Source organism: Lissotriton vulgaris, chromosome 12 (genome assembly GCF_964263255.1).
Source record: "Lissotriton vulgaris chromosome 12, aLisVul1.2, whole genome shotgun sequence".
Classification (NCBI taxonomy): Eukaryota; Metazoa; Chordata; class Amphibia; order Caudata; family Salamandridae; genus Lissotriton; species Lissotriton vulgaris.
This window is the reverse complement of record NC_141700.1, coordinates 256,909,088-256,933,904: the sequence shown is the minus strand read 5'-3', so window position 1 is coordinate 256,933,904 and position 24,817 is coordinate 256,909,088. Positions and strand designations below refer to the sequence as shown.

Here is a 24,817-nt window from a genome sequence, read left to right as displayed (position 1 = left end):
AACGTTATAAGCTATAACTGGTCAATGAAATACCCAACGTACTGAAAATTGGTATGTTTTGCTATTTCTAGCCACACCTCTGACCCGCCCACTGATCCAATCCTCGGTTTATTCCCGCTCCCTTATTCTCCGCCCACAGTTCCCCTACTGTTTTTTTCCCCACTTCGACCTCTGTGAAAACTACAGAGTTTAGTAAGGATACATTTCAAAGTCACTGTGGGATCTGTGACCTGATAGGACCTGCTTCGAGTAGCCCTAGGCCTCTCAGCATAGCTGCCAAGTGTTCCCTTCACATATGTGATATTTTCCTATTTTCTGTGCATTTATTTGTGACATTTCAGTGCTTTTCTTTGTGTACAGCCTAAAAGTGAAGAAAGCCGTTAAATTCAAGTAATTAAGTCAATTTCTGGAATCAGCCCCCTCTTCGGAATGTATTTCAAAATCCTATTTCTGCAGGAAGTACTACAACCGGAGGAGATCAGGAGAATCTACCAATAGGCTGTCCCATTCCAATACTATGCTTCTCTGTCGCCCATATGTTCCTAGAACAACAAGGTCTAACATCGAACCACCCCTCGCGGGTCCTAACCACAGTCGCTTCCCCTAAACGTGATCTTATGACGCCCTCTTCCACGGTGTCCAAATTGTATCAGCGACCATCGCCTTCAACCTCAATTCCTCCTACCACTGACCCTCCTCGCGTCCATTGGGACCGGCGGTAGCTTATCACCAACGCCTCCTGCTTACTGCATCCGGCAGGTGGGCCCGTCCACCCACTGTACTCTGGCCGCAAACAACAGTTCCACGTGAAGCGGCTCTAAAGTTGTCTCGCGATTTTGACCGGCGTCATTGCTGGTGACGCCATTGGATCGTCCATCCAATAGGAACTCGACTCTACCGATCAATAACGGACATTAGGCTCTCTGTACGGGCGGAAGAAACTGGTTACTTACCGTGGGAACAATAGAAGTAATTAGCAATCGCTGATGATGATCTGAGAGAGGCGCACATTTTACAAAGCCACCTGCCACGGAGCGATCGCCATGTTTAGAAATACCTTCCAGAGCGGGTTCCTCTCCATCTTGTATAGTATCGGTAGTAAACCACTACAGATTTGGGACAAGAAGGTAGGTTAAAGGGGCCAGGGTGTAGGGGAGGTGGGGTGGGAAGGAGGGTTGTGTGTGCGGGTGTTGTTGTGGAGGAGGATGGAGTGGAAAGGAAGGGAAATTAGAGTAAATCTAGTTTTCTATTTCATCACTAGTATTTGGGGGCTGAAGCGAAAGGTGGGTCAGTGGGAGTATGGGAGTACATAACTGGATCTCGTTATTACATAATTGGGGTAAATAATAGTCATTGGTCAGAGTTTTCTGTTAATTTCTGTTTTCACAATTGGCATGTCCATACTAAAAACTTCAAGCCACCGAAATTTTACACTGGACAAAACCATACGTGCCAACATGTCAGAACTGGAAAGTGGGAGATTTTGAAAAAAAATCAAGGGTGTGAATTTTCCCCATTAAATTTTATTGAAGCTGAAGAAACTTGAGGCATTTGTAACTTAAAAAATTGGGAGTCTCCCGTCTGATTCGGGTATGTTGGCATGTGTGCAAAACTTGGTTGCCACGCTTATCGACTTGCATGGATATGCCCTTTTAAAAATTCAATACCTTAATTCATACAAACATTAAGACATTTTTTAATGACACTGCCACATGTTCCATTGCTTTGCTGATGTATGGCGCAGAGCAAGGCTGGTTCTAGTGATGTGCAGAGCCCACTGTCAGTGTACCACAGAGGGCTAGGGAGGGCTGGGGGGAGGAAGGGCTGTGGGGAGGAAGGGCGGGGTATTCAAGACTGCCCAACATTATCTATCTGGCTTTGCCACAGTAATGGGGTTTGGGTCACAGGTGATATTGAGCTCTGCTCACATTCTTCATCTGTCTCAGCAAATTCTCTTAGAAACTAAACAGGTTCAACAGTTTAAGCTCCAAGCTTTGTTCCAATTTTGCTCATAGTGCCATCACCGGTAAAATATGTGCCTTGATAAGAACACTGGGCATCTCTGGGTCAAGTTTCTTGTACAGAATACGAAGCAGGATTAAGTGTCTTTACTTGCCTATTCCATGACATATCCATAACTCTGACAATCCTTGTCTTATGAACATTGCAACAAACCTAAGTAGCACAATCATAACATCTGTGTCAATTGACAATACAATGACTCGATTGGAACCATTTTGAATAGTCCAATCAACATGTGGCACAACACAAAGGTCTGCTTCCTCCAATTAGCTGTTAAGTTCTTGAACAATATAGCCCATACCTTTTGAATATATCTTTGTAGGCACCATCTCCTCACTGACAATCATTCCACTTGCAAGAATTGGAAATTTAGTGTTCACTGAAGCATCAGCAATATTTTGGTGAGTAAACATCTCCACGTTCATCTTGTTCGATATTGATGCCCAGAATTTATCAAGGTGTACAGGTATAGGTGTCTAATTTTTGAGGCAGGCAAGGTGAATTGTTCTACTTATAGACATTTGCCTGATTCTCTCACATTCTTTGACAGATAGTTCAAGATAACTGTCAAAGACAATGTGTAGTTCTTGCAAGGTAAACACTGACTTTGATATCTGTAGAACAGTATGAATGACCTCCCCGAAATTTTGCATGGATGAAATATTGACCATTCACAATTGTGACATATCTTCCACAACAACAGCAGTTTTCAATGAGGACACATTTTTAAACTGAAATTCTTTAGGTGAAAGGTTTTTTTGAGCTCTTGTACGAGTTTGTGTTTCACTGGTTTGGTTGCTGCATCTCTATCAAATAATGCTTTTGTTGGAAGAAGATCATTTGGCAGAATGTCCTTGATAAATTCAAGCCTTTCTTTTTCTACATTCATCTCTCTATGTGCTTGCAAAAGTTGTTTTTTTTAAACCTGTTTTGTAGTGGCTGGTTGGACGAAACTCTTACTATGGCAATTAAAGCATGGAAGTTTAGCTTTATTGACTATGTCAAACAGCATTTTCTCTTTCAATACAAATCTCTCCTTCAGTTCTGCATATCGTTTCTGCATTCTGTCCATCAACTGTCCATCAACTGTGGTTTTTGCATTTGTCACCCCGAATGTGATGGGTATGCTCAGATGTGAGTCCCATGCTCTCCACACCACTGGATTCAAGCAAGCCGGGCTGAAGACTGCTGGAATGCCAGAAACCGGTCCTCGGAGGCTTGTTTCCGGTCCAAGGAAGGCATGGCTTGGCAGTTCTGGCTGGACTGTTCCCATGAGGCACAGGGTCAGACTGATTTGCATATGGCCATGTCTGAACTGGGGTGGTGTGGAGTGCAAAAAAACAATGGATTTAGGCCCAGATCTCTGTACTGGGGTGAGTGTATGACATTGTTCTGCAGTCTGTCCATCAACTGTGGTTTTTGCATCTGCGTATCGTTTCTATCCATGTTCCAGGACATCTAGTTGACGTGTCTTTATATCGTTATCCACATATTGTTTGTTCACAAAGTTGTGTAGTCGCACAGGCTCAGTCGTTTCAAAGGGGTTTCCTTGCTGCTGCATGAAATGAAGAAGGCTGTCAACATGTTTATTAAAATGCTCCTCTTTCTTTCCCACAAGTTCGTGGTGAGGAATAGTTTCACAATGGTCCATTAATTTTGAATTTGTCATCTCTCTGAAAACATTGAAAATTGAAAGGACTTCATGGTAACTTAGCTGTATTGTACAGCATATTCACTTTTAGGTGTCTGACTAACAGTTCTCTTGGAGCCTTTCTGTAATCTCTGGATTGTCTCTTCCTTTTTTCATATCTGGAACCACAGCATTGAACCTTCCCTCTCTGTCTTTCACCACAAAATGTCTTTGGATGAATTTTCTGTAGAGGTAGGGATTATCTACCTCTAGCTTATTCACGCTTTCCGAATACCAGGACCCATATCTCAGGTAGTTTATGCAATCAAATCGGGAAACACAGTAATCAGTGACTCTCCAGTCTTCACATGCAGCTCCCAATCAACTTCCCTATCAGCATGTACCAAGTTTTTCACTAGACCTATTGTGTAAAACATTTCCCCAGTACTTGCAAAGTTCTGATTCTCTTCACTTTCTTTGACAGACTACAAACTTGGTTTTCAGGTTTTCTGATTTTGAACTGATTGTATTGATCATTGCCTGGCTTTGCATTTTGTCTTTTGAATGAAGTGCGCCCTGTGCATTGTTCACTTCTGAGATAAGATATGCAAAACCGAATTTTTCATTCATGTACCAGAAAGTTTTACAACTCAATATTTCTATAGCCTCAGATGTGATGAGCATACCTTGTAACAAATTAACATAATGAGTTCCGCGCATTACTCACTGGACAGTTTTGCTTCCAAAGATTTTAGCCTCAATAAGTGCATCGTCTATGCCACATCCACTGAGATAACTCCCTGCACACTGCAACACAACTTTTGCCATGTGGAAAACGCCCATCATTGGATAGAGATCACCATATTCTACTGGATTGTTCATGAAAATGCCAGCTACAATAGGGAAAACACCTTCATCGCCGAAAATTGGCAGGATAGGCTGGTCTTCTAGCTGAGCACGCAAACTTTTTAGAGATGTGTATACCGATGCGTAGTTTGTGACTAGACATGGTATCTATATATATAAAAATGAAAGTATGTCTATCTGTCTGTTTGTCCTTTATGCATTACTACGCCATGAAACTTTGGAAAGTTGTTGAGTACACTCCCGCGAAGGTTTCTGTGATTTTTTTTTATTTTAAATCGGCCCCCCAGGGCCCTCATAATCTTTCGAATTATGAAATAGACAGCGAATTTGCGAGCATCGTTGACAGTTATGACCCCCAAACGGAAATCGATTGGTCAATCTACATCAGAAGCACAAAAGAAAAAGGCATTACGAGCTTCAGAAACAGACGAGAAACGGGAAGCAAGATTAGAAGCTGTTCGAATACAAACTGCTCAAGCCCGTAATGCTGTTCGAATACAAACTGCTCAAGCCCGTAATTCTCAAACGAACGAGCAAAGAGAATCAAGATTGGTAGCCGATCGAGTACGCACTGCTCAAGCCCGTTCTTCTCAAACGAACAAGCAAAAAGAATCAAGATTGGAAACAGATCGATTACGCACTGCTCAAGCACGCTCGAATGAAACAGGAGAGCAACGAGAATCAAGATTGGAAAACGATCAATTACGCACTGCACAAGCCCGCTCGAATGAAACAGGAGAGCAACCAGAATCAAGATTGGAAGCCAATCGAGGACGCACTGCTCAAGCCACACTTAGAAATGTTTACAAAAATAAAATGAATAAGTTTCAATAACAATGACACAATGTAAATTTAATGTTATCATAACGAGTTTCCTTGAATTTCCTTTCTTCTGAGATCGCAGCAACGCGCGACGGGTTACTGATAAAAACCCAACCTTCTCTTTTTTTAAATTTGTAATTTTTTTTATTGAGAATCCATGTAACAGATAAGCATTATAAATGAATTTCAATGAAAAAGACAAGATACAATATAAACAAACCACAAAAGTTGACAATAAAAAATATAAATAAAAAGGTATGTAGAGGTCGGTTTTCAAATTACATAGCTAGTATCTGATTGAATTGATTCTTGTATATCATGAAGTAGTTAATGGTATTAATATAAATATTAATATGGGTAGGTACACAAAATGCCGGCTACCGCAAACAGAAAGAAAAGATGAGAAGAGAATATAGCAGATAAGAACATTACCGTAGCCATAATCCTAAAAAACAATGAGTTTGCTACAATCTACTAGCACGCCAAGCAGCCACTGGTGCCCAGATCTTCATCCCCAATTCTCTTAATTTTTTTCCCTTGAGTTCATACATAGCGGCCTCCACATTATGTATTCACAATAGTCTGGACAGCCACATTTTAAAGGTTGCGGCCTCAGTATCTTTCCAAGCTGCTGAAATTAAAATTCTAAGTACAGCTGTGGAGATAAAAATTAAAGCTTCAGTCTCGATATTTAATTTCAATTTGCTTTGGCATCCTATAATCATGAGTGTCGGAGACAAGGTTATCTGAGCATCCAACATCCCTGACCAGAATGATTCAATCTCTGTTTTGATTGATTCTAGTTTCTCACACTGATAAAACATATGGGTAATATCAGCTGGACCATTGCAGCATCTGGGGCAGTTACTGTTCTCCCTCTTACCCCAATCATAGAGTTTAGAGGGGGTATAATATAGATTAAACAATGTTTTAAAGTGTTGAGCTCTTAAATTGGAGGAGCGTAAGAATCTTTTATCCATTACGAGGGCTTTATCCAGGTCAATGTCCGGATCCTCCAGTTTTGAAGCCCAGGCTGCCTCAGTTTTGCCCATATCGTCCTGAGATTCCTCCAAAAACAGCCTATACACACCGTTAATTCTAGGTTCACCCCCCTTCAGATTGTCCAATATCTTACACCTCTCCCTTAAGGTGATACGGGGCCTTATGGATCTGATTGTACTGACCACCTGAGCATATTTATGATCTTGTATACCCTGGAGGGAGTGCCTTTGTCTTAGTTCTTCCAGAGTTCTACACTCATCCCTGACAATAACTTGCCCCAGTGTCAGGATACCCTGTCGTGCCCAGTGTCTCCAAGACCCATCATTACTTAGGTTAGGAAAGAGGCCTGAGTTCCAGAGTGGGGTATGGTGATTATATTTAGAGATTACCAGTGCTTTCTGAGCTGCTGCCCAGACTCCCCATATCCCTTCGAGTGTCTTAAGTCTCGACTTACTGTAATATTTTCTTTCTGTTATCCTTAGTAATACACCGGTAGCCTCGCTGCCAAGTAGCAATTCAAAGATAGATGGGATCCCATCTTGTCTAGTCGGGGAGTTTATGCTGCTTCCAGCTGGATCGAATAATATAACCATCTGCGTAAGAAGACAAGACCAATGATAGTATCTGAAGTTTGGCACTCCCAAGCCCCCCCTTTCCTGAGGCAGAGACATACATTTTATGGATCTTCTAACCTTTCCATATTGCCACAAGAAATTCATAAAGATGGATTCTATTTCTTTGATAATTTTCCCCTCTATTTTAAAGGGGATCGACCGAAATTTATATAACACCTTGGGGAACATAATCATTTTGATAACATTGGCACGTCCTATTATTGAGAGTTGTAGCGTATCCGTTCTTTTCAGATTCTCCCTCATGGATTTCATAATGGAATCCATGAGGATGGGTGAGCATGGGCAACCCTGCCTTATCCCCCTCGTAATGAAGATCTTATCCGAACTCTCACCCATCATTTGAATTTTCGCGACTGGGGTGACATACATAGCCTGAATAGCCTTCATAAACCTCGGTCCAAACCTCCTTTCAGCTAGGACACTCCACAGAAATTCCCATCTGACGCGATCAAAAGCTTTCTCCGCGTCTAGGAGGATCATTGCGACCCCTCCCTCATGGAAATCCAACAACGTGATAGCTCGTCTGATATGATCAGTGGTTCCCCTACCAGGAATGAAACCATGCTGCCAAGGAGAGACCAGGGCCCCAATGATCCGTCCCAAGCGGGTTGCCAAGATCTTAGCATATAATTTATTGTCCGCGTTTATTAAAGATATGGGTCTATATGAACCCGGGTTTTCGGACGGGTTTGCCCTTTTTATGGAACACCACTATATTGGTGTTCATCCATGACTCAGGGATTAAACTTGTATTTATAATCCTGTTGAAAAGGTCTAACAGGAGTGTAGATGCTTCATCAAATAAGCATTTATAGAACTCGATTGGTATACCATCGGGGCCGGCAGCCTTACCTGCTGCTAATTCTTGTATGGCCTCCGAGAGTTCATCCATAGTAATGGATTGTTCTAAAATTTCTCTATCACCCTGAGCCACTTTGATCCCCAATCCTGTCCACTCAATCATTGGCTCCTCAGTAACCATATCTTCCTGATACAATGTTTGATAGTATCTTTTGAAGACATTTATAATGTCCTTTGGCTCCTCGTAGGTCCTACCCTGCTCTGCTATATGTGAAATAATATTTTTCGAGGTCACTTGTCTAATACGTAATACCAATGCTTTCCCCGCTTGTTCCCCGGTCTCAAACATGTTTCTTCTTTGTGTTTGATATTCAGCAGCAGCTTTTTTAGCTAGTTGCTTTTGTATCTCAGCTTTGATAGTACTCACTCTAAGCTTTTGGTATCCTGTCTTCCCTCAGATATATCTTTCCTGTGCTGTTCCTCCGCTACTGTTAATTTATTCATTAATTGCTCTCTTTCTGAGTTTAGTCGTTTCCAATAGCTACTGGTTTCTCCCCTTAAGGCAGCTTTATAACTGTCCCAAACAGAGTTTCGCGATGCGCTGTATCTATTTACATCAAAGAAGGCCTGTGACCAATTCTTCATATATGCTATATAGGTACTATCTGTTAAGAGCTTCTTGTCAAAAGTCCATGGTCTCATTGGTTTAGCTGGTCTATTGAAAGCTATTGTTAGTAACAATGGGTTATGGTCTGATATTATCATAGGTAATTTACTGATTTCTACTGTGCTAATCTCAGTGGTAGAAACCATAAAATAATGTAGCTTAGACTATTTCTTAAATGGATGCGAAAAATATGTAAAACCTGAGTTCCCTGATTCAATACTACCCCAGACATCCCTCAAGCCGTGTGAATCCATCATTGAGTGTACTGCCCGATACACCCGGGGTTTACGCCCGGTATATCCTGTTCCCCCTTCCAAATCTGCAGAGATATTAAAATCCCCACAAACCACTATGGGTGCTGGCCAGCTTGCTAGCTCCTTCTCAATGCGGTTGAAGGTATCAGGATCGTCGCTGTTAGCCCCATAGATGCCACAAATAGTGATGCCGAAATTCATTTCACATAATGCCCACCGCCCCATGGTGTCAGCCTTGGATCGTTTAGCTCCCCCCAGACCCACCTTGCCCATGATAGCGACCCCCCTAATAGCAGACGTTTGGGAGGAACAAGAGAGAGTCTCAAATCCCTTTAAGTTTAACCAATGCCTTTTCCCCCATGGCAGATGGGTCTCCTGTATACACCTGATATCCGTATTTGTAAATTTAACAAATTCCTCTAGTCTTCCCCTTTTTTCCAATCGTTTAGGCCCCCTGCATTCATAGAGCAGATCCTAAGCTTTGACATACTTCTGTCTTAGATCCTTCCTTCTGTTCAACATTCCACTTAGTATAATAAAGATATGTTTGACTACATACCTTGTTACAGCTTTAAATCTCAGCCCGATTATAATTACAATAGTATCATGAATTCTCTTTTTTGGATTTGCACCCCTCCAGCACCAACCCAACCCTCCCTCCCCTCCCCCTTCCACCACCCAGTGCCTCCCACCCCCCCAACCACCCATTGAGGCATCCTGGGTCCGGCTGGATCCAGGTGTGGGCGTCTGTGTGGTCCGTACACCAACGATCGCTCTCAGAGCCTCTGGCCCCGCCATTAGAGACTGAAGAAAGGGTACCATGGCCAAATAGGAAACGAGGAAAAAAAAAAACCAGAGAAATAATAGCTTAAGCCTATACCATATCAGTAATTAACTTTTGGGTCTCAGGCAATTAATTTGCGCCCAATACAATTAAATTTTATGTGCATAATGTTTAGCAGTTATCCTTCCTTACAGTGTCCGATATTTCTTGCAGATAACCTTCGGCTTAATTTCACTGTTGAAAAAACGCGTAGTACCTTTGAAAATTACTTTCAAACGGGAAGGGTTTTGTAAGTAGACAGTAGCACCAGCTTTTTCAAAAGGGTTGAAAAGCTGCCGCATTCTCCATCTTCTTTCAACTGTTGGATGTGCATAATCTGGTCTTACAAAAAAGGAGAATCCATTATGTTTCCGCTTGCTGGTAGGCCGCGCTAGATTGTAAATGGCTTCCCGTAACAGAAAGTTACCAAAGTACACTAACATTGCCCTTGGGTATTTGGTGGAATTCTCAGCTTGTTTACGTTGTGTGAGGGGAAAGCGATGGGCCCGTTGAATTTCTTTATCCATATCCCAGGATTCTAATTCCGGGAAAGTTTTTTTCAGAAGGTTGCTTATATATCCCCTAGGATCATCCCTCTCCACGGCTTCCGGAATGCCAAGAAAACGAAGGTTATTTCTTCTTGAGCGATTCTTCTGGTCTTCAACCTTGAACATTAAGTCTCTAATGATCCCTTCTTGAGATTTTTCTTGCTTTTGTAGGCAGGCAACATCTTTCTCTAAATTCTCCGTACGAGTTTCTAAAGATGCCATCCTTTCCGATATCTCGGTGCAGGTACTACCTACTTTGCTGACCACCCCTTCTAGCTTCTGAATAGCGGCATGATTCCTTTCACTGTCTTTCTTTATATCCTTATGAAAGTCTCCAATAGTCGTCAGAATATCTTTTAAGGAAGGCTCAGCCAATTTCCCTTTTCTTACAGTCGATCCATGTTGTAGTTGGTTGTCGCTCCCATTTGAGTCCTCTTCCCTAAGCTGAGCTGGTACAGCTTCATCAGAATTGTTGGATTTATTCATACTTTTGCTGACTTGTCCAGTGATGCTTCCTTGGTCTGAACTTTCTTCAAAGTTTGACTTATTGAGCCGTTGGTTCCTTGTTCTCCTTTTCTCAAGTTTTTCCCCCGCGGGGTTGTACCTTGATTTGAAGCGCTGGATTTCTTGGCGTCTAAGGAGTCTGTACCTCCGGGTGTTGAACCTCGAGCTGGATTGATATTATCATCGCTAATCTCACTTGTTGTAGATAGACCAGTCTCGTATATATCTGCATCCGATCCCTCAGATGGATTTTCCGCTTCAGATTGTCTCAACTTCGCAATAGATGGATTGCGTAAGGAACTGGGAGTCTCGTTATAACCAGATTGCTTTAAAAAAGACTTTGTTGATGTTTCAGGGTCTGGTTCTGAGTGTATCATCCTATTCTCATCATTCTTAGATAGATCATCTGATGCTAGATGTTCGGAAACTTTTTTCGCCCCTTCCTTGGGTATAGGGCTGAAGATACTGGATATACTAGGCTGTAGTGTATTAGCTTGTTCGGTAGCTTTAGCTTTTGCTTTCAGATTCTTTATAGTTTGGAGTCGCTTGGCTTTTTTTGCCATTAACTCCGCATCATTAATGGCTTCGGTGCATTTCTCCTTCTCTTTATCTTTTCGTTGAACTTTCTCTTTTTCTCCAAGGCATTTTTCATTTTTTTCTGTAATTTTTCCATTTTCTGTTTCCATTTCTTTATCTTTACTTTTGTCTTTGTCTCTGTCTTTATCTTGGTCTTTTTCTTTTTCTAAACCTTTCCGTTTTAATTTATCTTTGTCTTTATCTTTCTCTCTCCCTTTCACTTCTTCTCGTAGTTTATTTTTAGTTTCCTTTGCCTTGGCTCCCAGAGTTTCTGGTCCCTTTGTCTCTGGTAGTTTATCTGTGTTTTTATCCTTCAATTTAGAGGAGTCAAAAGCATTTTCGATTTCAATTTCAGGTGTGTAAACATCCCCCTCTATACTCCTAGAGGGTATCGTTAAGTTGCTTAGATCCCTTGATAATTCCAACTTATTCTCTAGTTTTTTTTCCTGATTAATCTCCCTGTGCTTTATTGGCTCCTTCTGCGAACTCGACATTGACAATGAAACTGATGCTCCATCCTCAGCTCCAGCCCCATGAACCAAGTCTTCCATAGCTAATCTTCTGCTAAATATTTTGCCAAGTCCATATATTTCAATACAGAGCGATTGGCTACTAAACGAAGAGACTGTGGTAGCCGCTTCTCCTTGAACCTTGCTCTTTATTGCTTTCTGCGCACCACACACTCCCTTATGTAGCTTCGCTTGGACAGGGAACCGTGATCTTAGTTGTGCTTTGTACTCACGAGGTAAACTGTCTATGCAGTTTATCACATTTGTGATGCGATGGCCTCCAAACTCGATTTGAATTGTTGCTTTTGCCAGTGGATACCTAGTAGGGCCAAAGGTAGACTGTATATGTTCGTTTATGGATTGAGTTTTTAATTTTAAGCTCTGCTTTGGCTGCTGCTTCAACTGTCCAAACAATTTTTTACTTTTTGCTAGCCCAACTCTCATTTCAGGCAGCTTGGGAGAGTATTAGATTTCCCCTAGCCTCTCTGTCACAATACTTGTCTGTATCCTGATTTGTCAGACCGCCCACTCTCTTCAGTTCATTTCAATTATTTCAGTTCAGTTCAATTCAAGGTGTCGAGTGCAGGCTTATTTCACCCTGTTTATCCTGGCCCATAATAGCCTTGCAAGTAAAAAAAGGGCCGTAGGGCTAGGGCTGAGTCTGAGTCTGAGTCTGAGCAGATGCTGTTGAAAATACACGAAAACACACGATTTGGGTTTCTTTTTTTTTTAATATAATCTCAGCAGCTATCGCCAGACAAGTGATGGCTGTTTTCCCCACATTCAGCTGAGAGGAGAGAGTTCAGGGCTTCTGCACCAGACAAACGAGTAATAGTGAGTGAGGGGTGAATACCACCTCTCCTGCTGATGCTCCAAATGAAACAAACCAAACGTGCGGCTGCTTTAACAATTTGAGAACAACTGTAGAGTGCTATGGATAGACTACAGGTCACTCGTGTCTTGCGCCAACACCATCCGCCGTAATGCCACTAATGCCTCTACTGCCCGTATCTTCAGAAGCAGAGAAACACTGACATCAGCAGGATCGAGTACCAGCAAACCTCGGCAGCCTCGGCAGTGAAAGCTATAGCGCAAGTGCCCCTCAACACCTCCTCACCTCGAGTCTCAGTCCTTGTTTTCAAAGCAGTAAGCTTGGCTCCTGCCTCCAGTTCTTCCGTTCCTCCATCACCTCAGAGATGAGACACCCGGTAAGCACAAGGTAAACACAAGGTAGACGCTCCACCCCCGCCGCCCGCAGGTCTGCAAGTCTGCAGGTCTGTTGAGGAAACGCCGATACAGGTTTTTTTTTCCCTCCGGCGGGGCTCTGTCACCAACGCAGCGATAGCAGCAAGATGCTGGATTCACTTAGCTGAACCAAACCCAGGTGCAGAAAATCCGAATGCCGAAAAGCCACTGCCTGAGACTTATTCTCTTTCACTTTTCCTCATTTTCCTCCCGAGCAACCGGGACCTCTCCAGACCTCATCGCATCGTAGAGGGCTCACCACGCTTCCCTCCGTTGTGAGAATCACGGTGAGTAGCAGGGAACACGGCTAAACTCTAAAGCGAAGCACAGAGACCCGTGAGAGCGATGTTGCAGCGTCCTCTCACTCAGGCGCCATCTTGCCTCCCAGGACGATTTCCATCTTCCATCCTTCTCAGTGGGAAGGTATTGTGGGAGGACAGAGAATGAATTCCAGCCCACAGAGGAACTGGCTTTTCTTCATCCTGCAGTCCGCACTGAATAAACATTTTGATAAATTCAGTTAATTCGGCTTAACTAACCGCAACATCAGGTAGAAAATGATCCAGGTTCTCTGCCACTTTGTAACTTTCTGGTAGACTGGGACATGTTGATGGCTTGTAATGATTTTGTACACGTTGGCAAGGCAGTTGGGTTATAAGTTTCCAGCTTCCTTTGTTTATGCCTACAGCTGACACAGCTTGTTTTCCAGCAGCTAGGTCATTGGTAAAGTCTTCAAAAAGCACCATGGCAGCATCATGTGTGCTGGATGGTCCAGATAAAACATGATTTGGAAAAGACAGTACATTTGCACAGCATAGGCCTGTCGGTTCTTGGGATTGTCTTCCACTTCTTCGCTTTTACCTTTAAAGCCATCATCAATGTTGTTGGCTTCTGTTCCGAAATCAAGAACAGTTTTGCTTTGCTGATATCAAACAATGATGTAAAAAATGTTAATACAACATCAGGCCTTCTAGTTGACTCCCATGATTTGTGGAGCTCGGGGGCATCACAAAATTTGCTATTAATTCCAAAATCTAAATCTCTCAGGACATTTCTTAAAATGGTTCCTGCTGATTCTACTGCATAAGTCGCTCATTCTTTTTGTTAGACTGACAAAAACGAATTCTGTCATTGTACATTCTCACCAGAAAAGTGTTAATTTCATTATTATGGATCAGTACAGTTTCATCAATGTTGACCACTATTACTCTGATCTCACTGAGTGTGAACCCATAGCCAGCACTCAAGAGTGGCTTTAACACGTCATTTGCTTTTTCAAGGAGTGCAAACTTAATTGTAGGCTGCCTGTTACATTGCTGCTGGGAGCTCATTGTACATTCATATTTTCGAATGTATGCATGGCTGCTGTTCGGGTGGGCTTAATACACTGATAATACATTCACCCTGCTATTTAGGTCAGCTACTCAGCTGAAAACTTTATCTTGGAAGAAACGGACGGCCACATGCATCAACCTATTTAGGAAGTGCAAACGGTGCGAATCGCAAAATTCGGCCGTTTGCGATTCCTAAATAGGTTTTTGGGATGCATCAAGCATTTTTGGTAAAATCGCAATTTTTAGCGAATTCCAAAAATGCGATTGCTTTTAAGGAATCGCAAATTTGCGATTCCTTAAAAGCAATGCATGATTAATTTTAAAATTGCGAATTCGCAATTAGGGGGTGCAAATTACCACGAGGTTGAACCTCGTGGTAATTTGCGAAAATGTGTGAAAATGCTCTAATTTGCATTTCAAAACACTGTCATGTTACAGACACACATGTCCTTAGGACATGTGTGTTTGAAACATGCACTTCAAAATACATTTCAGGGGTGCAGGGAGGGGGTCCTTTGGACCCCCCCTGCACCCATGGAATGCATCAACATTTTGCGAATTCTAATTTGCGAATTCGCAATTCCCATTGATTCCTATGGGCCTTTTGGCCCATAGGAATCAATGGGAATTGCGAAATCGCAAATTGGAATTCGCATAATATTTGCGATTAGGTAAAAATTGCGATTTTTACCGAATCGCAAATATTATGCCCTTTCAATCATGCATCCCGTTTTGCGATTCCTTATTTGCGATTCCCTAAAAATCGCAAATTAGGAATCGCAAAACCGGACTTTGATGCATGTGGCCGTTGCTGCAGATAAAAACATGTTTATCCTTTGAGACTCCAGTACTTTGTACTTTGTTGTTTTGTCAGTCTCTTTGGCCCTTCTTCTGGCTAAACCACAGATAACACATTGAAGATCCTTTGCTTTCTGATCAGTTGTTAGAGGTGGACGAGGAGTAGCCATAGATCTTGTAAGGGGATTTGATTTTTGTTTTCTATAGCGTTCGAATGCCCTGAGGCTTCTTGGCGCTGCTTATATGACAAACTATTACTAGTTACTGATGACCTACAGTTGATTTTCAAAGAGCCAGGTTTTCAATAATTTCCTGAAGGAAATTAATTTAGGACGGTTTTTTAAATGTAAAGGTAGCATGTTTCATTGTTCGGCTGTTCCTGCTATGAAACTCCTCCCTCCCCAATGTGCTCTCTCAGTTGTGGGGAATCACAAAAAGCTCGTTCTTTAAGTAGTCTGGGCCTGACTTGTCCAGTGCTTTATAAGCTACGCAAAGAGATTTAAATTTGATCCTTTTGGCAACTGGAAATCAATGCATTTTGATTAGAATGCTGATTCATGCTTGGCACTGTCAAGCCCAGACGGGCTTGCCTTTGGCGCACATTCGGCACACCAGCGACGTGAACGTGGTCAGATATTCTTTAAACAGTCCACTAGGCAGAAGGGGCGTGACCTGGGGGGCATGGCCGAAACCTCAGAAGAGTCTCAGACACAGCAAGCAGGTGGGTAAAAGAAAGCGCAAACTGGGGTCCAGCAACCCCTTAGTCCAGCGGCAGGTTCCCATGCAGAAGGACTACACTGGTAAACAAAATCGAAATAAGAGAATAGTGAGACAGAATAACTCATAATAACATTAAAATGTGTGTACAAACCTGCCTCAAGATAGCGCCCACATCTAATCAAGGAGCCAGGCAACTTCCAAAACAGCTCCACAGTGCCTTCAAGGAAATCAAAGTGGACGATCTTCGACCAAAAGATCTGTGCAATTAGGTTTGAGGTGTAAGCTGCGCGGGTGCACTGACTTATTCATTAAATAGCCAGCTAGGCAGAAGGGGTGTGACCTAGGGGGCATGGCCGAAACCTCCGAAGAGCCTCGTACACAGCAAGTAGGTGCGTAAAAGAAAGCGCAATCCGGGGTCCAGCAACCCTGTAGTCCAGCTGCAGGCTGCCCTGCAGACGGACTATACAGGTAAACAAAATCTAATTAAAAGAATAGTGAGAAAGAATAACTCATAAAAACATTACATTTCGGGTACAAACCCGCAACAAGATGTTGCCCAAATCTAACCGGACAGCCAGGCAACTCCCACAACGGAACCACAGTGCCTACAAGAAAATCAAAGTGGTCGATCTTCGACCAAAGGGTCGGTGCAATTAGGTTTGAGGTGTAAGCTGTGCAGACGCTCTGACATATTCTTTAAAGAGCCCACTAGGCAGAAGGGGCGTGGTCTAGGGGGAGTAGGCAAAGCCTCTGAAGTGCCTCGGACACAGCAAGCAGGTGGGTAAAAGAAAGCGCAAACTGGGGTCCAGCAACCCCTTAGTCCAGTGGCAGGCTCCCCTGCAAAAGGACCATACTTATAAACAAAATCAAAATAAAAGAATAGTGAGAATGAATAACTCACAAGCACATTAGAATTTGGGTACACCCCTGCTTCAAGAGGGCGCCCAAATCTAATCGGGGACTTGGGCTACTCCCAAAATGGCACCACAGTGCCTACCAGGATATCAAAGTGGGCGATCTTCGACCAAAAGGTCTGTGTAGTTAGGTTTGAGGTGTATGGATGGGCATGGGGTTTTGTTGTCGTCGCTTTCCCATAAGACTCAGATTCTTGTTGTGGTTCACTGGTTTCTATTTTTTGACAAATTTTTTCCAGGCTTTTTTCCATTGTATACAACTTGTAGCACTTGTTACAAGGATACCATATTTGATCCTCTTCATCCATCAGTTTCCATCTTTTGTGAACTTCGTCTTGCCATATTTCTGAAGCATCGCAAACTCTCTTCTGTCCTGCCGCAGTTGATGTTAGCTTTTCTTTCTGATTAGTTTGGCATATGACACATGTTTCTTTGTTGAAGCAGTCCTCAGATTTTGTAGTTAGCAACACTCTGTCAGGAAGTGAATATCCTCTGCTACCACCTGCTTTGCTCATGTTTATGAATTTGAATCAACGGAAAACCTGCAATAACACCATGATTACAATTAATTACCAATATGATGGCTAAAAAACATCATTATAGAGCCACCAATTTTGAAAATGATGGAAGGGTTGCTCTGAGGAGTTATTTTCTGTCTCTATAAGGCTACTTAACCTGCAAAACATAGGTTTTTGGCACCAAAAACAAGTATATCGGTCTCATGGTTGCTGAAATATTACATCATCACTACAACACATCCACCATGTTTAAAAATGTCGTCCAATTCAATGAGCAGTAGAATGTCGTCCAGACAAATTTGGCCCGGATTAGAAATGTCTACCCAAGCGAAATTACTTTTCTATGATACAAAAACATAATTCAAAAATAAAAATCTCTGGCCAAAATTTTATTACGGAGGGATTTCAAGGGGCCAGGACTAGGTGAAGCCCAAGGGAATGATTGAAGGCTCTGCCTTCCGTCCTTCCAAGTTTGGTAAATCCATTAGAAATTGGATAAAAGTAACACTTGTTAGTAACAATATTTAGAAATTGCAACTTACAAAGATCGACAAACAACGCAGACGAGTCATGTCAAAATTTTCCAACCACTTCCGAAGATCGAAAAACCCCTCAAAAACCTCTGTCGATACTACAGTAGCTATTTATAGGGAAGTTGATCTGCACGGTAAGCCAATACCAACCCGTCTCTTCTCGTCGCTGACCCTCGAGTATACTAGTTCATGGAAAATTACCTAGTTCTTCACTTTTCTGTTAAATACTGAGGGTTAATCTGTAGGTTCCTAAGATTTAATTGTTATTTTGAAGAGAAATGTTCCTATGCACTTCAATTCTCATTTTGGAGACTTATTTTCTAATGTAGCCACACACCCCTGGACACTATACTGCTGATTCGGCTGAAGACACTGTTCTGTTGTGCCAGGCCACCAACCACCATCCAACTGTGGGGCTCTTTTGCTATCCAGGAAGCATATGTCTGAATTTTAATTTTACCGGAATGCTTGTTCTAAGACTATAGCATACATGAGAACCAATATTTGGCATTAGTTTCCTGACTGCACCACACCTTGGAAGTCAGTCTTATGACCGTGCCATGCTTGGATATTGTTGATAAAAGTTGTTAAGAGACATGGCAGGTGTACATTATTATGTGTTTTCCCAAGATCTTTCATTGGGATCATAACCCTTCCAGTCCAATAAATATTAGGACTTACCTCCTACTCTCTTTATAAATACAATTTTCTTGACCTCAAATTCTTCCTGCTCTTTTGTCTCTACTGGTGAAGGTGGACCATTCAACCTAAGTTCAGAAGCAAAGCCCTTCAGTATCGAATTGTGAAACACTGGCTAAAAAATCAAGGAATCAAGGGAATTCATTTTTGCCATTAACTTTTATTGAAGCTGAAGAAATTTGAGGCATTTGTGATTTAAAAAAATGGGAGTCTCCCGCTGAATCGGGTCTATTGGCATGCATTCAATACCTGATGGCCATGCCGTTCTACTTGCATGGAAAATGCCTTTTGAAAAAAACATTGCTCGAAATCAGACGAACACCTATGAACGACATTTTTTTAATGACATTGCGCACATGTTCCATTGCTTCGTTGCTGTATGGCGCAGAGAAGGGCTGGTTCTAGTGATGTGCAGAGTAGGTGTTTTCACAGGGCCCAGTTTCAGTGCACCACAGAGGGAGAGGAAGGGCTGTGGAGGGTTATGCAAGCTTCTGCCCAACAATATCTATCTGAAATTGCCCAAGTAATGGTTCAGGTGCAAAGCTCTTCCATATAGAATGGTGAAACACTGGCTAGATCCTAAACCCCCGGAAAACAATAATTTCACAACTTTTAGGGCTTATCACCTTATCCATAAATATGGTCTAAAAATTGTGGTTGAAATTTTCTATTTCATTTTAATCCTAGACATCTAGGTGAAACCCACACATCATCATAACCTCAAATGTCTGGCCTTCTTTTCTTAACTGGTTGTACTTATTTTTTTGGCCCTTTAGATTTTCTTTGCCTTTTCCTTAACGTCATATACATGTCGAACAGATTGTTCTTTTGCTGGTGCTGACAGATGTCTTTGCAAGATCAAAACGCTTGGATGCCTACGATAGTCAAAAAGAAGTATGTAAAACCGGTTGAAAGATTCACTCAGTCATTGTGTGCAAATTCTGCTGTCCATCTGACCAAGCTTCCTCCAGATTGAACAAATATGAGTGCAAGAACTGTTCCATTTTTGATTAGCTCTCTCAGTTTGACCATCTGTTTTTGGATAATGAGTAATGGAGCAGTTTGACTGTATTTTTAATTAACTTGTAAGCTTTTGCCAAAAATGTATTGAAACTGACACCCGCTATCCAGTGTTACCACTGATGGAATTCCACAGATACTATGAGTTAAATGAATAAATCTATCAATTGTCTTGCATCCAGTTGATTTTTTTAAGTGGACAAAATAATTTTACAAAAAGTGTCCATAACAGTAACATAGATTAATCGCCCATACTAAAAGGAAAGCCCACACTCCATTCTATAATAACCGTATGATTGATGTGGTGCTGTAAGTAAAGGTTGTAAAAACCGCAGAGAGGTGTCTATTGGAGTTAGCTCTTACACATATATCTTTACTCATACCTGACCTCCAGAACTACCTTTTTACTAACTCTTGTCTTATGTATTCGTTTATGACCTGCTTGTAAATTGTAAAGCGGTTGTTGCAAAACATTTTGTTGTATCTTCATTGTGGGTATAACCAGGCTCTTACCATGACAAGGCACTCCCCTTATGGCTATACTGCTATCTTGCTTAAGTACTCCTTGAGTATCTGTCATTGCCTTCCAGATTTCTTTTTTGATTTTCATAACTATGATCAAACAAATAAAATTTCTTTCAGCTAAAATAAGTTGTCAAAACAGATTCAGTCGGTTCAAGAAGAGTATCTAACATCCTGGTGATAGAAATACCCCGAAGCAAGAAATACAAGTCAAGTGACGCAGGCCCATTATGGTGCCAGCAGCAGAGCAATGTAGAGCAATAGTTTGAAAACCGAGATAGGAGTGCTAATCTTATTAAAAAAGAAACATAGCCAAAGCCCTAGGGTAAACAGCAGAAACTTATAAGCTGGCTGAAGACAGGGAAGAAAGAAGTGTCGCTACAGGCCTGATTTCTGAAGGATGCAGACCAGGATTGAGAGGGGCATACTGGCGCCATTATATTTCAGATCGCAGAGACCCCCTGCTGCGTGACTGGATAGCGCTTTCAACGATCTAGTGAATGCAGGCAAGCGTATACCTGATCATGCATGTGGTCATTCAGGGTGCCCTCACACTGCCTAGAGTCTGTACGCCCCTTGGGGTATGTATTTGCCATCATTTTAATATATAGTGCTGCTGCTTGAAAACGGACACTGACCTAGGCTGTGGTGATTGGCCAATTTAAACCAAGGCCATAGTGGTGTTCTTTGGAGGCTATTTTCTGTGCAAAACCTGTAGCTTAGCTACCCCCTACTCACCTGGGTTCCACCCAAACCAACAAATTGCCCTCTCTGCCTACACCTCCCTAAGGAACTACTTACCTCCATAGCCTGGGTAATATGGAGCAGAACAACGACTCCTACGCTGACAAAGAGGAGATAGCCTACTTTCCAGTGTCGGATGAGATTTGCCAGGCGGTGGATACCTTGATCTACAAGGCGGTTTCAGATGCAGGAGCGCCTCTGGAGAAGAATTTGGTGGAATATGCACAGAAGTGACCACAACCCCTCCCTTGGAGGGAAGAACTACCTCCTAGACCTTCGGCCCGCTACCTCCTAGGCTGCCCGTAAATCCTGAGAACCCATGCAGGCATCCAAAGACCCCAGGGGTTGATCTGGACGCCTTTGCCAGACTTGAGAAGGCCTTCCTAGGCTATACCTTATCCACGGACCCGCAGGGACCCCCATCATACCACCATGTGACACACCCCATCCTCCCTGCCTCCGAGGGATCCCTGATGGGATCTGATGGAGACTCTGATCAGGAACGGTCCCGGAGGCCACAGTGGACACCTTTGAGGGCAGAACCTTCAGCGAGCACCCCTGACGAGGCAGAGTTCGACAAGCTGAACCCAGAGGCACTCATACAACCCGCTTCGTGTAATGGTCTCAAGTTGAGAAGGTCCCCACATATGTGGCAGAGAGGTTTCATAAGCCTTTGGATCAGGAGATCTGCAACCGTCTATGGGTGGAATGCCACTGACCTTAACGGTAGGGTAAAGATGCAGCTTAGCGGGAGATTGACTCCAAAATGGCCACTTTCTTGGCCAAATATGTGCAGGATCCAAAGAAAGGCATTGGCCTCTCCTGGAGGTCAAGCCAAGATAAGTTGCTAGACTTGACAGGGCATTACCTAAGATCCTAGACTTGGCTAAATATGCTAATACATCTGGTGCCGACATCTCAACCGAGGTACTCTTTGGCTTGGCCCAATGGGCAGTGATATTTTTAGGAAATGCTAACTGCGCCATTTCTACGGAGAGGCGCAGATCTATACTAATCAAGATTGATCCTTATTTAGGGGATTTAGCGACCTTAAGAGGCGAGGCAGGTAGCGCACGGTGGGCTCTTTGGTTTACCTTTCAACGAAGAGCTTGAAAAGTACGTCTCCACTTTAAACTTACTTGACAAAGCGCAATCTTCAGTCAAGCGCATATTTACCCCTCCTGGTTTTCACTGGCGCTAGATGTGGTAGTGGTCGCTTGGCCTGCTGCCCGCAGTCATAGTCCCCTGGTAGAGGTCAGCCTTCAAGGAGGGAGCAGTGGCAGGGCTCCGCTCTCTTCGGGGGATACTACCCCACCAAGGGATACCCACAACACAGAGGATCTTGAGGTGGTTCATGCAGACGGGGCTCCTCTGCCGGCACACATGGTGAGTCTTCAGTTGATTTCTTGCAAGCGTTTGGGGGGCAGGTTGGCACATTTCGTACATCTGTGAAAGACTCTTACTACAGACACTTTGGTTCTATAAACAGTACAGGGCTTCCATATAGACTTCTACGGCTCCCCCTTCCTGCCTTTTCCTCCTCAACCTATCACCTTCTCAGGGATGGAGGCGGCCCTTATCTGGGTGGAGAATCAGGAACTTCTGTCCACAGTGACCACCCATCACCCTTTTGGCTTCCTCAGCAACATTCTCCTCGTAGAGAAGCAGGATAGTTGGCAACGCCCGGTCATCAATCTTCAGGAGTTCAGTGAGTGGCTAGTTTACCTCCACTTGAAGATGGAGGGCATACATTTCCTCTGAGACCTTCTCCGACCCAATGATTGGCTGATGCGCCTGTATCTGAAGGATGCGCACCCGATGATCCGGGTATTTCCGCCACATCGTCAGTTCCTACAGTTTCAATGGGGGTCCCAGACTTTCAAATTCAATTCCTTGCTGTTCGGCATCTCCTCACTTCATGGTGCTTCACCAAGGTGTTCAAGAAGGTGGTAGAATATCTAAGGCCATCGGGGCTCCGCATGATCTTAAATTCGGACGATATACTCATCATAGACCAATGCCCTCAAGCTTTGAATTTGCACCTGTGGATGGCGGTGGATGTCTTCCAGTTCAGCGGATTTATCATAGAGTGAGAGAAGTCGGCCCGATCCCATCCTAATCTCTAATCTTACTAGGGTTTGTGATCAACTCTGTGGAATCGACTTTGAGTTTCCACAGGAAACTCAAAGTTTCCGGTATTTTTACCGATTCGGTAATTTTGAAGTGTAGGTGGGACTCTTCTGAGTCCCACAGGCCTTACCGAATCGGTATTTTACCACCCAATCCAATTGGGTGGTAAAATACCGATTCCAGGTGTGCATGCACATGTGTGCATGCACACCCATGGCATGTGACAGACGGACATGCCCTTAGGGCATGTCTGTGTGCCACATGTCACACATGCCTTAAATCGGGGTGCTAGAGGGTGTCAAAGTGACACCCCCTGCACCCTTGCAAAATTCGGTATTTACCGAATCGGTAAATACCGATTCGGTAATGCCCATTGATTTCTATGGGCTTCAATGCCCATAGGAATCAATGGGCATTACCGAATCGGTATTTACCGATTAGGTAAATACCGATTCTTACAGAATCGGTAATTCAATTACCGATTCTTTCTACATCTCCCCCCTTCTATTTTACCAATTCATAAATACCGAATCGGTAAAATTCAGTATTTATGAATCGGTAAAATATACTTACCTACATCTGGCCCAGAGTCCTTAAGGGTGCAGTATAGCGCTGAACCTAATCTGGCCCTCTCTCCTGTTGACTCCGACCATTGCATTGGGTGAGTCTTATAGGCTATCATAGTAATCAGTTGGTTATCACAATAACTTGCTGTTGTGTATTGAGAAGGACAAACAACCCAGACCATCACCACAGACTAAAATGTATCAATATGCCATAGGGGTGGCACAACTGCAGCAGACTAAAATGACAATTGACCGCATTTAACACAGTCAAAACCTACTGTGACACAGATCCTGCCCACCATTGAGAAATCCAGAGAAACACTGGAGGAAAAACTTAACACAGTCTCCTTAGAGGTGAACCTCCTGCAGGTAGACCTATGTGAGGGCAGTGAAAGCTCTCTGGAGACAGAGAAAACAGTTGATTAACTGCAATCAGAGGTAGCTTCATGTATAACATCCCTGTCTCAATTTGCCCACCTCTTAGAGCATAGGGTGGAAATGCAGACAGGAGATTAATGAGATCGGGTTGAGGTTTGTGGCATTTCCTGAGAAAATAGAAGACTCCTCTGCAGAAGTAATCTCAGAACGATGGATTAGGGTGGTGTTAAAACTGAGGGGGACTATCCGCATGTTTTATTGCGGAGAGGGCCCATGGTGCTGACAATGCCACCAATTTCTGGGGTGTCACCTAGTGTGATGATTCCATCACTCTATCTGAGGTGCGCCGTACATGGACTAACTGCAGCCTGAAAATCACCACTAAGTCCCTGTATGGCTTCTGCCTGCCTCTCATTTCAGTCTTGGACACATTGGACTTGATGTGTGACCAATCTTGACTACTTCCTCTGTTGATGGATCACTTTCACAGTGTGTACAAAACTAAACTCTTATCTGGCTGCTGCGGTGGTAGTCTTGCACCAGCCGCGGCTGCAAATGTCCTCGAAGGGAGAGAGACATGAATAGAAAGTGAAGAGAAACTCTTGGACTGGAGAACAAAGCAGAAGAGTCAACAGGAGGTGACAGGAAAGGAAACCAATGTGGAGAAGAAGATGGAGGAAAGGAAATCTTTGTTGTGTGCAGAGGAGAACACTGTTAAGAGGAGATAAAGCAGAGCCAAACACTAACTGGGAGCTGCAGGAAGGAGCTAATGAGCAAAGCAGTTGGGACTGCAGAGGTAGGAGTGACACAACTTAAGAAAAAGGGGCCTGAGCACCTAGAGAGACCAGTGAGGATGGGCATGGTCTTACAGAGGCAGCAGAGGAATCCGTTTGAGAAGAGATGCTACAGGAGTACGGCAACAAAGGCTGGTGGTTTTGCTCAAGACTTACCAGGGGAAGCGAAGAGTCTCTAACACGGTCTGAGGACAGACCATTGAGGTGGTAAGTGTGAGAAGTTGGCCCGATATGCAGTGCTC

At 43.2% G+C, this 24,817-nt stretch overlaps 1 protein-coding gene across 1 annotated transcript in view; it reads left to right on the top strand.

The window, feature by feature from the left end:
- The first annotated feature begins 1,043 nt into the window (after window positions 1-1,043).
- The window catches only part of CFAP20 (cilia and flagella associated protein 20), a 524,034-nt gene continuing 500,260 nt past the window's right edge, over window positions 1,044-24,817 (top strand). The window contains exon 1 of the mRNA XM_086946428.1: window positions 1,044-1,127. Within this exon, the coding sequence (XP_086802554.1) occupies window positions 1,044-1,127 (84 nt within the window). The remainder of the gene's footprint in view (window positions 1,128-24,817) is intronic.